Genomic DNA, 15,321 nt, shown 5'->3' on the forward strand with positions numbered 1-15,321 from the left:
AGTCAGGGGCTTAGCCATCTGCCACCTCTGCCAAAAGCCCACAAAAGCTCATTTGATCTCTAGCCCTTCTGTGTTTATGACATAGTCTGTTCTGGAGATTCTATAGTTTCTGGCTGATACAGGCTGCTGGGTGATGTTCAGAGCTACTGTTTGGAGCCAGCACTGCTCCAGCCCTTGAAAACAGGGTTCATATATCCTTTTCTGGAAGTTCAGACAAGAAGGCTACAGTCCAGGCATAGTGAGGAATGAATTATGGCCTGTCAACCTTATGATCTGTCAGGCAACCCTTGTGGCCCATTGTGAGGCTATGTATACATGTATGTGTACATTTGACAAATACTTAGTGCATGAGCCATGTGCTAGGCACTCTTCCAAGTACTTCACATATATTACCTTATTTAACCTTCATAACAAGCCTGTAAAGTAGGTACAATTATTATCCTCATTTTAACATGAGGAAATCGTTTCCACAAAGGGAGATTAAGTTAATTTGTGCCTGATCACACAACTAGTAAATAAATGGCATCTATAACCCATGTATAGTGCTTAGAATAGTGCCAGGCACATAGTAAGTGCTTGATAAATGTTAGCAATAATAATAAGTATTTTTTAATGATAGGGATTAGTAGTTTGGGTTAGCTTTTTCCCTACTTTCTCTCTTTTATCTCCTATCTTGGACTTTGATCCTGGGTTTGAATGGGAGCAAATTGGTGTAGCCAGGGATATTGAAATTTAATTGTCCACTGTCGTCTGGCCCAGGGCTTTCCTTTTGCAGAGGGAAGGTATTTAGGTTGAACGATTTCCCCTGAGATCTAGATGCAGGACATTGCCCTGATCACAACCAACTACATATAACAATAGTTTTCCTAGATACCCTGTGAAGCTTTTGAACCAGTGTCAGCCATTGCCCTCCCGCTGACTGGAGGTTAGTCACTGAGGCTGCCACCTTAAAAATAGCATTCCAAAAGCGATTAACCTCCCCTCTACCCCCTGGTGTTTTGAGCTGTTTTTTTCTCCAGTTGTTTTCCCCCTTTGCTTAGAGCCCCTGCCATCATCTCTCAGTCACAGATAGTGCAAAGAAGGTAGCTGGATGGCCTCCTGAAGGACGTACATAATCTAAGTGCCCTTGCTTTTCAGAAAGGTAAATGGAGACCTCACTGGGGACAGTCACACCACTTGATTCAAGGGTGTGACTTTGATGTCCTCTGTAACCCTGGTCTCCAGCCTGGAACCACTAATGACTGTCCCAGCGACAAGGGCTTCAGAATTGAACCTGAAGAGCCAAATCAGGGTATCGCTCACCAGATCCAGTGAGGAGCTGGCGTGAAATTGCCTCTCTGGTTTCATTTCAGCAGAGTGTGTTGTGAATGGCTTGCTACAGTACTGGTATCTAGGTAATGCCAGTATTTCAGTTGGGTGTGGGTGTTAAAATTGCTTCTTGATCCTTTTTCCAACAACATTGTCCCCCGGGCTCCTCTGGTTAGCTTGTCTCTGAATCAGCTTTACCAGAATACCCTGCATAGCCCTCTGTCTTTCACCCTCTAGGATCATTTATTTCTTCATCCGGGGTGGCCTGGAAAATGGAGGTAAGTGTAGAAACATGGCCTGCCTTTGGTTGAGAGCTAATGTTAGGAAGGTCAAGAGGGCTCCAGCCATTCTTGGGGCTGAAGGCCCTACCTCCATCATGCACCCCTGAAGGAAATATCCTTTAGAACCTTTTTTTCCTAAACTGTTCTTAGGTCTGGGGTTGCTAGGCCAGAATATGCAGCTCCATTTCTCTTGAAGCCTTCATCAGCCATTCACAGAAGCTGTAATAGTCAGTGGTTATCCAAAGAAAGAGAACCAGTAGGGGATATATATAAAGAGATTTCTTGCAAGGAATTGGTTTATGCCGTGTGGAGACAGACAAGGCATGGCAGAAATCTGCAGATTGGTGATCAGGAAGGAGGGCTGAAACTCTCCAGCCTGAGTGGAAGCTGCTGTCCACAGGTGGGATTTCTTCTCAGGGAAGCCTCAGCCCTGCTCTTAAATCCTTCAACTGATTGAATCAGGCCCACCCAGATTATCTAAGATAATTGCCCTTATTTATTTATCTGATTATGGCTGTGAATCACACCTACAAAATACCTTCACAGCAACATCTAGATTAGAGTTTGATTGAATAATAGGATATAATAGGAATAATAATAGCCAAGCCAAGTTGACATATAAAACTGACCATCACAGGGAGCATTTATATCTTAAATTTATACACCCTGATAATTCTTGCCAACCTAGGTCTACCATAGTTTCTCTTCAAACGATTTCAGATCCTTTGGCAGCTTTTATTGTTTACTATACCCAATCTTTCTTCTTCCCAACAAGTAATTACTTTGTTCCCATAACAGTCATCACTATTTCTGTCTGCCCCTTCCATTTCCATTCTCTCTCCCCTACTTTTTCCAGCTGAACTCCTTAGACTGCTGAGGAAGGGGGAGAAAGAGAAGGAAATAACCAAACGGAACGGGGGAATCTCTATGCAAACATCAGAAAAGGGCATAGTCCCCTGCTTTGTCTTACTGCTTTCCCTTTTCACTCTCTTAAAAGCCTGGATTTGTATTGCATAGTTTTTGGAGTCTAATAGGCATTTTAATTCTGCACTTGTCTCTTGCTAAAGCTATGCAATCTGGGGCTTTATGTAACCTCTCAGAGCACTAGTATCTTCAGTTGTCCCATATGAAGATTCAGAATCTATGAAACGTTCACTTAGTAAGTGATCAGTAAGAACCTTCATGACTCTTCTCTCCCAGTGTTCTGTTGATAGGAGGCTAAGGTGGGGCTCTGTCTACCCAGATCTACTGATTTCTTGAGTTCAGTAGTTGACCACTCCATGGTAGTGGAGTAGAAACAGCTCTCTAGTGGGAAAGAAAGCCTCTGGTTCCGTTGTCAGCCTGCTTTCTACCAGCTGTGTGCCTCGGGCTGATCCTGTAGCTTCTCTGAGCGTTAATTTCCTTGTCTGTAAAATAGAACTTAGATTATCCATTTTGATGAAGAGGAACTCTATAAAGAGAATTCTAGGAACCTGTTAGGAGCCAAGCACTTACAAAGTTCAGTTTGTGCTCTTGAACCTGGGTTGGCAGATTGGACATAACTTAAAAGAAAAATAAAAGAATCTTCCCTAGCTAGGGATTCCCAGAAGCATGTTTGGAGGGCAAAAACAAATAGAGGATCATGGCAAGTGATGATAATGATGTCAACATTTTATTTTTTCCTGGAAAAATACCCTTTAGATGGCAAGTACGCTTTGAATTTTGAATCATGCTCATCCTAAAATCCTGCTAACACTGGCAGATGAGAAAGGTAAGTTTAGGAATCCGGAGAGCTCATTTTGTAAGACCATCAAGGGTCCCTCTGTGACCTGGGACTCTACTTTGGAAAACTCTACATTGTAAAGCAGCTCATGCTTCATTAATTTGGTAACCTGTGTGGACTGAGTCTGTCTTTCAGATGCAGTGACATATTTTGCTTCCCTTTGTATATTCACATATACCATCGTTTCTGTAACATTTCCATGGGAGATTAGAGGATTGCTTTTGTAGTGGCTTACATTCAAGTTTGTGCATGTTTATAGTGAGAGGGCTGCATCTCAGAGCTTTGTTCTTGGCATGTGTAAACATGTTGGGTGTTAAGAACAGAGGGCTGTTTCAATCCTTTAGTTCTCTATATTCCATTTCAGCAAAAATAAAAATTAAAAGCAGAGGGTGACCATCATGAATGTTTTGAGAAAAAGCGTTGAATATTAGTTTTAAGTCATTTTAAAGGAAGAAGGTAATCTGGTTTTAGATACAAAATTAAAATCACCCAAGATTTTTAAATGGTTGCATGGATTTGTGTTTCTTGAATGCACGATTGGCAGATGCCATAATCACATGGCTCATGAATATGTAGCATTACAAATTAAGACTGTAGGTTCATGGGCATGGAAGTTATTATTTCTTTGAAACAAACTTAAAAAAAAAAGCATTGAGTCATGATATATGGTTAATAGAAAACATGTTTCAGATCATATTTCACATCACGTGGCTTTGGAGGAAATAGGCAAGCACAGCCCTCCCAGGAATTGGGTAGGAAAAACGTGTGATTTTCCTCTTTCAGAATGTAGGGTTTAGTCCTCATTTGGGAGGTAAATATTTCAGTACTGTTCCAGTACTTTATGTTAGTTTGTTTTTACTGGATGGACTTTGTGCACAAAATACACCAAAACATCATCTCAATGCCTTTCTGTGTGGGCACTGTTAGATGAATTCTAGGACCCATCTGCCATCAATACTATTTATATGAAAACCTAAATTCAAGAGAAATGCCTATTCTACTTTGCATCTTTTTTCCCTCTAGAATGGAAGGAACTAGCAAATACTTGACACCACAGGTGTTTTGGAAATGTCGATGTGTTTTTCTTTGCTTTTTTTGTTTTCCTTGTTGTGCTCTATTTTCCCAATCAGGCAACTCCAAAAAGAGATTTGTCTGCACAGGAGTCAGGGAAAAGGAATAGGAATGGTAAAAGTTACGGATAGGGCAAGATAGAAGAGGGAGAGGAGCTGATCCTGATTGTCCACACGCTGCACTTTCATCAATGCCAAAGTCATGTAAATGTGTGAAGCTGGGTGTGTGAGCAGAGGAGCCCCACGGAGCTTTGTAACCTGAATAGCAGGCACTCACCAGCCACAGCTCAAGCTCCAAATGGACCACAGCTGAGCTATAGGGCGTGTGTATGTGATTCCTGGAACAGATTTTCCTCTGCGATGTCAGCAGGCTTTTCTTCATCTTTGGGGAGCTGTGTCTCCTCTGATTTCACAAGGCCCATTTCTTTTCAGATGTGCAAGAAGATGACTCTATCCATGACTTGGCTTTACTCTCTCGTCCTGTTTTTTTTTTTTTTTCTTTTTTCTACCATTGCAGAGAAGAAGATTCATACTTCATCACCATGCTGCAATCCTGTTCCTGTTTGCTTCACAAAGATTATTTGAAATTTAAATAATATTTGTATCTATGGCCTACAGCAATGATCCTTAACTATGCATTGGAATCATGGGGTGGTGGGAGGAAGGTTTATAATGCAGTTTCCTGGACCCCACATTCCCACCCATCCTGGAATCTCCAGGATGATTATACTGGTCTAAGGATCACACTTTGTGAAGCATTGGATTTGAGATGGCTTCTTGACATTAATTTATGTTCTGAGACCAGATCAAGAAGCAGATGGATAGATGGATATTATCAGTGTTTCCTTACAATCATATTGGAGGAGGTTCTGGAGTAATACTGTCCAATAGAAATAAAATGTGAACCACAGAGGAAATTTAAAATCTTTTGTTAGTACATTTAAAAGGGAAAGGAAAGGCACCTGGATGGCTCAGTCACTTAAGTGTCTGACTCTTGATTTTGGCTCAGGTCATGATCTCAGGTTCATGAGATCGAGCCCCAAGTCTGGCTGTACACTGACAGCATGGAGCCCGCTTGGGATTCTCTCTCTCTCCATCTTTCTCTCTCTGCCCCTCCCCCCCTCCCCCCGCACATGCTCATTCTCTCCCCCTCTCTCTTACTCCCTCTGTCTCTCCCTTTCAAATAAATAAACATAAAAATATATTGTTAAAAAGTAAGGGAAATAAGTGAAATTATTTGTAATGGCATATGTAATTTAACACAGTATATCTACATAATAGCATTTAACATAATCAATAAAAAATTGTTGAGGTTTCTTTAATCTTGTACTATATGACACAGTACAAAATCTAGTATGTATTTTACAGTTACAACACAGGTCAGTTTATTTAGCAATATTTCAAGTGTTCAATGGAGTGTGGCTACTGTATTGGACAGCTATAGAGCAGGTACAGGGTGCTCTGAGCCATTGGCAGACACGTGACTGATCGAAGTGCTCGTTGTCATTTCTCCACTACTTCTGTATGTGAGTGACCTCAGAGTCCTTCTTAGCACAGAACTTTAGGCAGGTACTACCAGTTGATTGGACCTCAAGATTCATTCATTCACTAAATACTTCTTGAATATCTTTTCTAAATACAGCACTATTTTAGGTGCTTGAGGTATACCCATGAACAAAGCAGACAAAGATCCCAGCCTCTGAAGGAGCTTACATTCTGGTAGGAGGAGATGGACAATAAGCATAATAAATAAGTAAATTATATGGTAGTTTAGAAGGTGACTTTCCAAGAACATGGAAAGCAGTTTTGGGGGTGTATCAGGGTTGCTAGAGTGGGGGCTGCTGGGTGGTTGGATTGTAATTTTTAATTGGCCCCATGAGAAGATAACATGTGACTGGGTGAGGAGAAACTTCAGATGAGACTTCTTTTTTTTTTAATGTTTATTTATTTTTATGAGACAGAGCATGAGTAGGGGAGGAGCAGAAAGAGAGGGAGACATAGAATCCAAAGCAGGCTCCAGGCTCTGAGCTGTCAGCACAGAGCCCAATGCGGGGCTTGAACTCACAAACCACGAGTCATGACCTTAGCCGAAGTCAGATGCTTAACCAACTGAGCCACCCAGGTGCCCCTAGATGGGACTTCCTTATCAGGACTGTTCATCAGGGAACATTCTTCGTAAGGTGAGGGCAGTGGGGAAGGGATAGAGGAAGGGGAGGGGAAGGGCATAGGATGACTGAATCCTTATAGTATGGTACTACCTTCTCTCTCCCCTCTCACTGAAGACCAAACTAACTCGGGGGAGGCCCACAGGGATACTGTGATGCAACCACCAGGCCTCTGAGTCAGCTGATGTGCTGAGTTAAGTGCTAAAACAGAGAGCCTCAGTTCCAGGAAAATGGTGACTGCACCCATCGGCCAGGATTTTGTTCACCTCACTAGAACTTGGGAGATAAATCTTGAGGCTTCCATGGATCTGCTTAGGACTTTAAGAGTTAAAGTTTAAATGCAGGTGTGGAAACAAAAAGGGCTGGTTGCCTCTTTGCTTTTTTCTTGCTCTTTTGGACAAGGTTGTTGAATCCAATCCAGAAAAAATAATAAACTTGGCTCTCGTTGCCTAGCCGTAAGTTCTTGTAATAAAACTCCCAGCACTGGCAGATAGAGTAATGTTCTGCTCTTTAAAAAAAAATCTGGTAGCATAACCAGAATCTACAATACAAATGTCGTGCATGGTTTAAGTAGGGAAGAGCATTCAGGAGGTGGCTCAGTGTGCATCTCAGTAGCCTGGGGTTTGTTGGGCAGTAAAGTGCTTCACGTTTGCCCCTTCTTGCCAAGGATCGGGATTCTTAAAGCTCTATGCTCCGTTCATTCCCACAGGGAGATGTTTGTCATGTCAGGGAATGTCAGAGGATTGGGTTTTAATTAGCAAGCAGGAGGAAAGTTCGCTGAATTCAAGGGAGGACATGGAATGATGTAAGAATTTGTTTTTAGGTGGAGGTATTGGGTGAAAAGGCAAATCATGGGCTTTAAGTGTTGGCTGAAAGAGCATTTCCACAGGCAGTGAGGGAAGTAAGGAGTTTGGGTTACAAGAATGAAGAAACTATGGCATATCCTTTCCTGTAAGTAACAGAACCGATTCTCATTCAGCAAGCAATTATGGAGTCCCTGCTTTGTGCCAAGCTCCATGCCACGCAAGCCCCGGAGATTTAGAATGAGCAAGGTGCTTGATTGACCCTTGAGCTGTTTTTCTTTATCAGTTTTGCTGATAAAGAGTCACATTTCATGTGAGAGAGGGGCTCGACTAGAGGTCTGACAAGGCACCTGTGCGCTGCTCCACCCTGAAGACAGAAGGGGAGTCTGGGAGGCTTCACAGAGAAGGTGGTTCTGTGGAAGTTCAAGGAGAGTTACCAGATGAGGAAGGCTGGAAAGAGCAGTCCAGGTGGGAGGGACCTGGATGTAACAAGACTCAGGAGCCTCAAGTAGCAGGATGTGTTCTGCCACCAAGCGATTCCATATGGTGAGTACACTGGGGAGTGGTAGCCAGTGGGGCAGGCAGAGGCCCTTTCTGGTCATATGCCATTTAAGATGCTTAGATACTGTCCTGCATCATCATGAGTTTACTCTTTAGAAAGATCTCCCAGCAACAGGGTGGAGGAGTGATGGAAGGAGACCAGATTGGAAGTTAGGGGGTTACTCTAGTGGTTGAGATGCAGGTGTCTTGAGATACAGGGCCAGAAATGGGGTGGTGGCATGGCAAGAACCCACCAATAAGGTGGAGTAAATAGAAAATACCTGCCATTTTATCCAAATATAAAATCCTTGCTCTTAACATTTTTTAAAACATTTCCATATTCACCCCTAGTTATTTTCCTTGAAGTTGTGATTGTAACCCCTCCTTGTATTAGAAAAATATTGTTTTTTGCTATTCTCTTTATGTCTGTGTTCTTCCACAGACTGTAACCCAATCCAGACTCTAATACAGATACCATACCATGAAGATCAGGTAGGAGACTAGAGTGCCAGATGGTAGAGGGGATGACAGTGATAGATCATGTGTTTATTTCAGCAGGGTTCTTAACAGGTTCTAGCATGATGCCCTTACAGACCAGGTGAGGACAGTTCTATGGGGTTACTTTGTAGTCAGTGAACAACCTGGGACCCCAGCATGTGCTATTTAGCATCTTTGGGTCAGCATGGGAGTATACCTGTAAGTCACAGACCTTAGCCTGGTCTTATTCCACTGCTCAAGTATTTAGATGAATGTATAGAAGGGACGCATGTGAAATTCAGTGATATTGACAGCTAACAGAATAAGGATTTTCTTAAATGTTTATTTATTTATTTTGAGAGAGAAAGAGAGTGCAAGCATGAGCGGGGAAGGGACAGAGAGAGGGAAAGCGAGGACCCCAAGCAGGCTCCATGCTCAGCACAGAGCCCGATGCATCACCTGATCCCACCACTGTGAGGTCATGACCTGAGCCGAAATCAAGTCAGACACTTAACCAACTGAGCCACCCAGGCGCCCCCAGAATAAGGATTTTTATGTGTCCGACACAGATTTGAAATATGGGTCTAAGGAATAAATATAAGACTTTGTGTTTCTATGAAAGAATTACTGCTGTAAGGGAAGGATGGAAAGAGCCTCAACCCGGTAAAATGAGCCATGGGGATTTAGGTACCACCATCTCCACCACCACCTCCCCGGTGTGAGATGCTGCTCTTTCTCCCTGAGGTTATTGCAGAAGCCTACTATTGGTCTCCTGCTCTTGCCGCTCTTCAATCTAGACTGGCCACAGCAGCCAGAGGTAAAAATTTTTTAGATGTTTTCGTGAACTCTCAGTGGTGTCCCATCTCACCTGGACTAAACACCATAGTCCTTAGTGGCAGTCTGCAAGGTCAGATTGGACCTTCTCAGCTCTGTGACCTCTCTGACCTTTTCATCTACCTGTCCCTCCCGCTCTATCCCGGTGCTCCAGCCACACCGGCCCCGCCTCTCTCCTTTCCGCTTGCCAGACCTTTACATGCGCTGCTGCTTCGACCACAGATGCTTTTCCTTCTGACCTCCGCAGGGCTTTATGCTGTGACTTTCTCAGCGGGACTTTCCCCATGACATTTAAGCCTTCCCTTCTCTCAGTTTATTTTGCTCCATAGCGCCTCTTGGGATACTACATATTTCGCTTATTTATTGTGCTCCTCTGGCTTCCTTAACAGACTGTAAGCTCCACGAGGCCGGGGAGTTTCATCTGTCACCTTTCTGTGCGATTACCCCAGCACCTCCAACACAGTGTCCGGCACAGATGAGGCAGGTGCTCAAGAAATATTTGGCAGGTGTATGTTTGAAGTATAAATTAATGAATATGAGATAACAGCAGGGTTCAGCTGATAGAAAACCAAATGCGATTCTGGGCTGCATGCAGTATCCACATATATGTAGAAAAAGATTTATTGTAAGGAATTGGCTCCCGTGATTATGGAGGCTGGCAAGTCCAGAATCTGCAAAGTCCATGCCCCAATTTGAATCTGAAGGCCAGCAGGCTGCTGTAGAACCTGGAAGAGCTTATTCCGGGGGTGGGGTCAGGCCTTCAACTGATTGGATGAAGCCCACACACCTTAGGAAGGGCAGTCTGTTTTACTTAGTCTACTGATTTAAATGTTAATCTCATCCACAAACACCCTCACAGAAATACTCAGAATTATGTTTGACCAAATTACTGGGCACCCTATAGCCCAGGCAGGTTGGCACATAATTAACCATTGCGGTGCATTTGTCAGACCACACCCCAAACCCCAAGTCTTGTCCTGAGCACCACATTTCAGAGACTATGCTGGTGAAGAACTGATAACCACAGTATCTGAGGAGGAGGTGAGGGGGCTGGAAATAGTGCTCTGAAGAAGTAGAGTCAGGATTGGAGTCAAGTGACATCTTCAGATGCTTGAAGGCTTGTCTCGTGGAGGAAGGAGGAAGGAATTCTTCATCTGGAAGGCATAGCTCAGACACATGGGTAGAAGGCAAATCTTACAGATAGAACAGAAATCTGCCTCGGGAGCTGATGAGGTCTTCTTTCTGGCAAGGTTAGCACAGAGGCTCACTATGACCAGGAGTCCGAAGTCTCCTGTTTGGTCTTGCTCCCATGCCGATCCTCTGACCTTGTGTGTGCCATTTAGCTTCTCTGAGGTTTCTTCCTCTCCACTGTGGAAATCCTAGTAACCTAGCTCATAGGTCATCCTGAGGATCAGATGGAAATAACAACACCTTCTAAAACTCGGTGGGGGTTAGGGCCGACTTTTGTCGGCGTGCAACTCTGTCAGAGCCAGGAGAACTGGTGATCAGGAGGAGTGCTGACTAACCCCGTGCCGCAGCAGAAAATTTCCACTGACCTGCAGTCAGGGACATTTCACTGCCTCTGGCAGCTTGGCTTTCTTCTTATTGGAATGTGCCTGAGGAGCGGCAGTTAACTCCTTTTCCAAATTCCTCAGCTGTGAGTGGATGAACCTTGCTGCTGGCCCCCGGAGAAGACAGACTGGAGCAGGGTTGGTGGTACATGGAGGGATCAGCCAGGAGTTGCCCCTTCTTGAAGAATCAGCCATGCCCTAGTATTGCTTTTCTGTTACTTTCGGATGCATTTGGGAGTTGCTCCTTATTTCTCTCTTACGCTGTATACCCCACCTTCTACTCTGAAGAAATGTACTCTAGGTACATGGTGTTTAAAACTCGAGTGCTTTATTTTATGGCTGTAACATGAATGAGGACAAAAGGAGCGGAACATCCAGGGATACTTGCCGAAACATTCAGAACTGTGCTGGCAGAGGGACAAAGGCCTTTGCACTGTTGTGGGTTTTTTGGTGACAGGCTTGATAAAAATGACTTTTTAGCACAAGTGGTTTTCAGTGAAAAGAAGATTTTACTACAGTGCCTCAGTCATAAAAATCAGATAAACACTGAAGTTCAGTGTTGGTGAGTAGCTAAGTCTCAGAGGGTTTATACATATGTGGGCATGGTTATTGTTTGGCAGGTAAATGGTTCAGGAACTTTTTCTTCTGCGGGCATTGTTCAAAACAAGGTTAAAACTGGACAGTCCCCACTGGTTTTGTTTATATGTAACTGGCATCAGGACATATTTAGCAAATGTCATTAGCATTCTTCACAGCACTTCGTGGTACCTGATACATAGTAGGTGTGCATGAGGTGGTAACTATTGGTAGAGGCCATGGTTTATGTCCAGCTTAGTAATGATTAGTTTTGGGCTTCCTAAACCAGGAAGCTTCTCTTATTCTTTATTAAGTACCTAACGGCCCAAATTCTGGCATAGAGATGACTGTCAACTTGAGGATTCAATCTGGGGATCCAGTAGACGTTTGAATGTTAGCAACATTCAGTCAGACCAGGATCTCTCAGGTGCAGTACTGTCGACATTTTGGGTCATCTTTGTCATGGGGGCTGCCCTGTGCACTGTAGAACGTTGAGCAGTATCCCTGGCCTCTTTGCCAGATGCCAGTAGCTCTTCCCTCCCAGTTGTGACAATCAAAAATATTTCCAGATGTTGCCGAAAGTCCTCTGGGGGACAAAATCACCCCAGTTAAGAACCACTGGTAGAGAGGAAGCTGCAAGGTGCCCATGCTGCCCCTGACCCATAATAGTGCTTTTAAAATTACGGATCACTCAGTCCCAATTAAGGAAGGGCTTCTCAACCAGGGCTGACCTTTGAAATCACTCAGGGAGCTTTAAAATGATCTGAGGTCTGGGTCCCATCCCAAAGGTTCTCATTGGTCTTGGTGTGGCCTGGACCTCATAATATTTAGAAGCTCTTAGATGCTTCTGCTTTTCAGCCAAGAGTGAGACCACAGCATTAGTAGGTCATGGAATCAATTTGGCGAAGAACATCTTTGCTAGCATTTAAATATACACAGTAGTGCCTGCTGATCTGAAAGTTTTGCTTTCCATGGTTTTAGTTACTGTTGATCAGTCGCAGTCTGGACGCAGATGCTCCTCTTCTGATGAATTGTCAGAAGGTCCGTAGTAGCCTAACACTGTGTCACTGTGCCTACGTCCTTCATGTCGCTTCATCTGCTCACGTAGGCATTTTATCATCTGACATTGCAAGAAGAAGGGTGAATACAGTACAGTAAAATGTTTTGAGAAAGGGAGACCACATTTATTTACAACATATTGTTTTAATTGCTCTATTTTATTACTAGCTATTATTGTTAATCTCTTACTGTGCCTAATTGATAAATTAAACTTTACAATAGGTAGTTATGTATAGGAAAAAACATGGTGTACACAGGGTTCATTGCTGTCTGTGGTTTCAGGCATCCACTGGAGGTCTTGGGAGATATGCCTCAAAGATAAGGGGGGACTACTGTACCTGTGTATAATTGAATAGAAAATAACAGTGCCTAGCACATAGTTGGGGTACGTACTATGTTGTTTGTGCATTAAGGTTGCAAACATCGCTGTAAGCAATAGAACCCTAAGCAAAACCCCTGCCCTCAGCCTGCTTTTAGTCTGGTTATTTGTAACCCCCTTCGGAAACTCCTTTGCTCTTTGTTAATGAGAAATAGTTAATGTGAAATTTAATACATTTATAGCAGTGTGGCTTGGGAATTTGTGAACCTTGTTGCTCACAGTTTGAGGTTTCACCCTGACATTCATAAAATCAGTTACTTTTATAAATGCTAGCCAATTAAGATGACATGTGCATATTTTCACCAGCGACTAAATTTGATTGCAGTGCAGCAGCAAGATGATAATTTTCCTCCTTTGTATGTGTTAATTATATATACCATGATGTGCTAGGTCAGCGATTGTCTAGATGCATCCAGCAGGAATGTGGTGCTTGCATAACTCATCCTGAAAGTTTTATTAGGATCAGTCTAACAGCCTCTTGACTTCATTATCTGTGGGTGTTTGGGGGTCTCACAAAATAAATTGTAACATACATTCATCTCACTTCTAGGCAGCAGTTCAATGTCGTAGAAGACTGACAGCCTCCAGCCATTCTCTTTATCTCATTGCCCAGGACAACACAAACCAGTGTCTCTGGGATGGTGGCTGTCAGTAGAGGCTGCAGTTATGGAAGACCTGGACGTCAAGTTTACTTGCTAACTGGACTTTGGATTGCTTGCCCTGATCTTGAAGCCCATGACAAGCCCATGATCACACTCCCTAGTTTCCGCTAGGCTAGAAACTCTTTACTTGAAAGGTTGGCCTTCAACTGAGATATCAGGAAAGATAGCAATGATCATTCTTGTGATGACTCACAATGCACTCTGCAGTCTCTTATCACAGAGTTCTTTACAAATTCTAATGGCACAATCCTACGTCACTCATTTCTTAAAAATACCAGTGGTTCTTTGCGTCACTGGTAGCTTTGTTGTTTCCTGGGAGAAGTAGCCTTGGGACTGTTTCTTGAATCAGCTGCTGAAAAAAGATCCACCTGTATAACAAAGAGAAGAGATTGGATTGACAAATACCCATTGTCTGATAAGTGCTTTCTCTAATTATGATTCGGCTCCAGGTGACTACACCACATTAAACATGTACATTGTTCTATTTCCTCTAGGTGTCTCAGGGTTCCATGGTCCAGTTTTCATCAGGAAACTTCTCCTTGTCAGCAAAAACAGAAGAAAAGAGATTCCCTTATAGAAACGACCGTCTGCTAAGTTGGGCTCGAAAGGAGTACGGAGCAGTCACTTCATTCACTGAACTCAAGATAGCAAGAAACATTTACGTTAAAGTGGGGGAAGGTAAATTTTACGTGGTTTCAGTTAATGACTGATTTATGACAGTCACTTGTTTTCCTTTCAGAGACCAGGTGGTTAGGGCAAGGAATCCTAGAATTACAGAATGTTGTAGCTGGCAGGGACCTGAGAGATCACTGGGCCTGCTCCCCTCACATTTCTTCCTTCCCTTTTTTTTTTTTTTTTTTTTCTTTTTTCCCTGAGGAAACAGGCCTGGTAATGGCCAAGCAGGATGTCGGGAGTAGCATGGTTGAGAGAAGAGAGGAGGCTGTGGTGCAGGGTTTAGAAGACGTCCACACACAGAAATCGGAAGTGAATGAAGGGTGAGAATCCGAAGTGAAGGAAAGGAGGTGATCGCTAATGGAATAGAGGGGGAGTTGGCCGGCTGAGCCAACAGTTAGGGCTTCCTCTTACCTGTTGATCTGCAAACATTTGAAGCCAGTGTTGGTTTATGGTCTTGAGACGTGGGTTAAATTTTGGACAATAGCAGAAGAAAAGTGCTTGAATATATTTTTAATACTAATGCCCATTACAAGGACAAATTATTGGAGAAAGGAACTGTGTGGCCTTGATAAGAGATTTGCCCGTTTTAATTTCCTTGCCTTGCAGAAGGATATAAATATCTGGTAACTCAGTTTGAAAGCACATTTTTAAAAATACCTTCTTTCATCATTATTTTTAGTTGTGTATATTTGGAGACCCCATTTGTTACTAGAAATAACAACTCTTGTGAATGAGTCCTTGTTATAGTCAGGTGAGTATGTGAAAACTGCATTTCAGGTCTTCAGCTTCCATCTGCTTTCTGTTGAACTCAACAGTACTTGTCACCTCTTTCACAGACAGCATGGCAGCACAGCCTTGCTCGTTGAATGCTTGTTTCCAGCCCGTTCTTAAACCTGGGCTGTTTGACAGATGCAGGAAAGGTGGACTCTGATGTTGGAGTATGTGCTAAGTGCAAAGGCCACATCAGGTGCTTTCTTTTCGCAGGTACCCCACTTAACCTCACCAGTAATCCTACGAGGAAACCATTACTTCCACCCTTTTACAGAGGGGTTAGTGGTGGGTTAAGCTAGCTTGCTCAAATCCGCATTATTAGTAAGTGGTGAAGTCAGAATTCAAACCCAGGTTTCCTGACTCTCGAGTCTAATGCTTGTTTCCTGAT

At 43.2% G+C, this 15,321-nt stretch overlaps 1 protein-coding gene across 2 annotated transcripts in view; it reads left to right on the top strand.

The window, feature by feature from the left end:
* The window catches only part of TGFBR3 (transforming growth factor beta receptor 3), a 207,880-nt gene that overhangs the window by 139,346 nt on the left and 53,213 nt on the right, over nt 1-15,321 (top strand). For both annotated transcript variants that reach the window (XM_078451688.2, XM_078451687.2), the window contains one exon: nt 13,982-14,165. In XM_078451688.2, coding sequence (XP_078307814.1) covers nt 13,982-14,165 — 184 coding nt within the window. The remainder of the gene's footprint in view (nt 1-13,981; nt 14,166-15,321) is intronic.

The sequence above is a fragment of the Panthera onca genome, chromosome C1, assembly GCF_046562875.1.
Source record: "Panthera onca isolate mPanOnc1 chromosome C1, mPanOnc1 haplotype 2, whole genome shotgun sequence".
NCBI classification, from domain to species: domain Eukaryota; kingdom Metazoa; phylum Chordata; class Mammalia; order Carnivora; family Felidae; genus Panthera; species Panthera onca.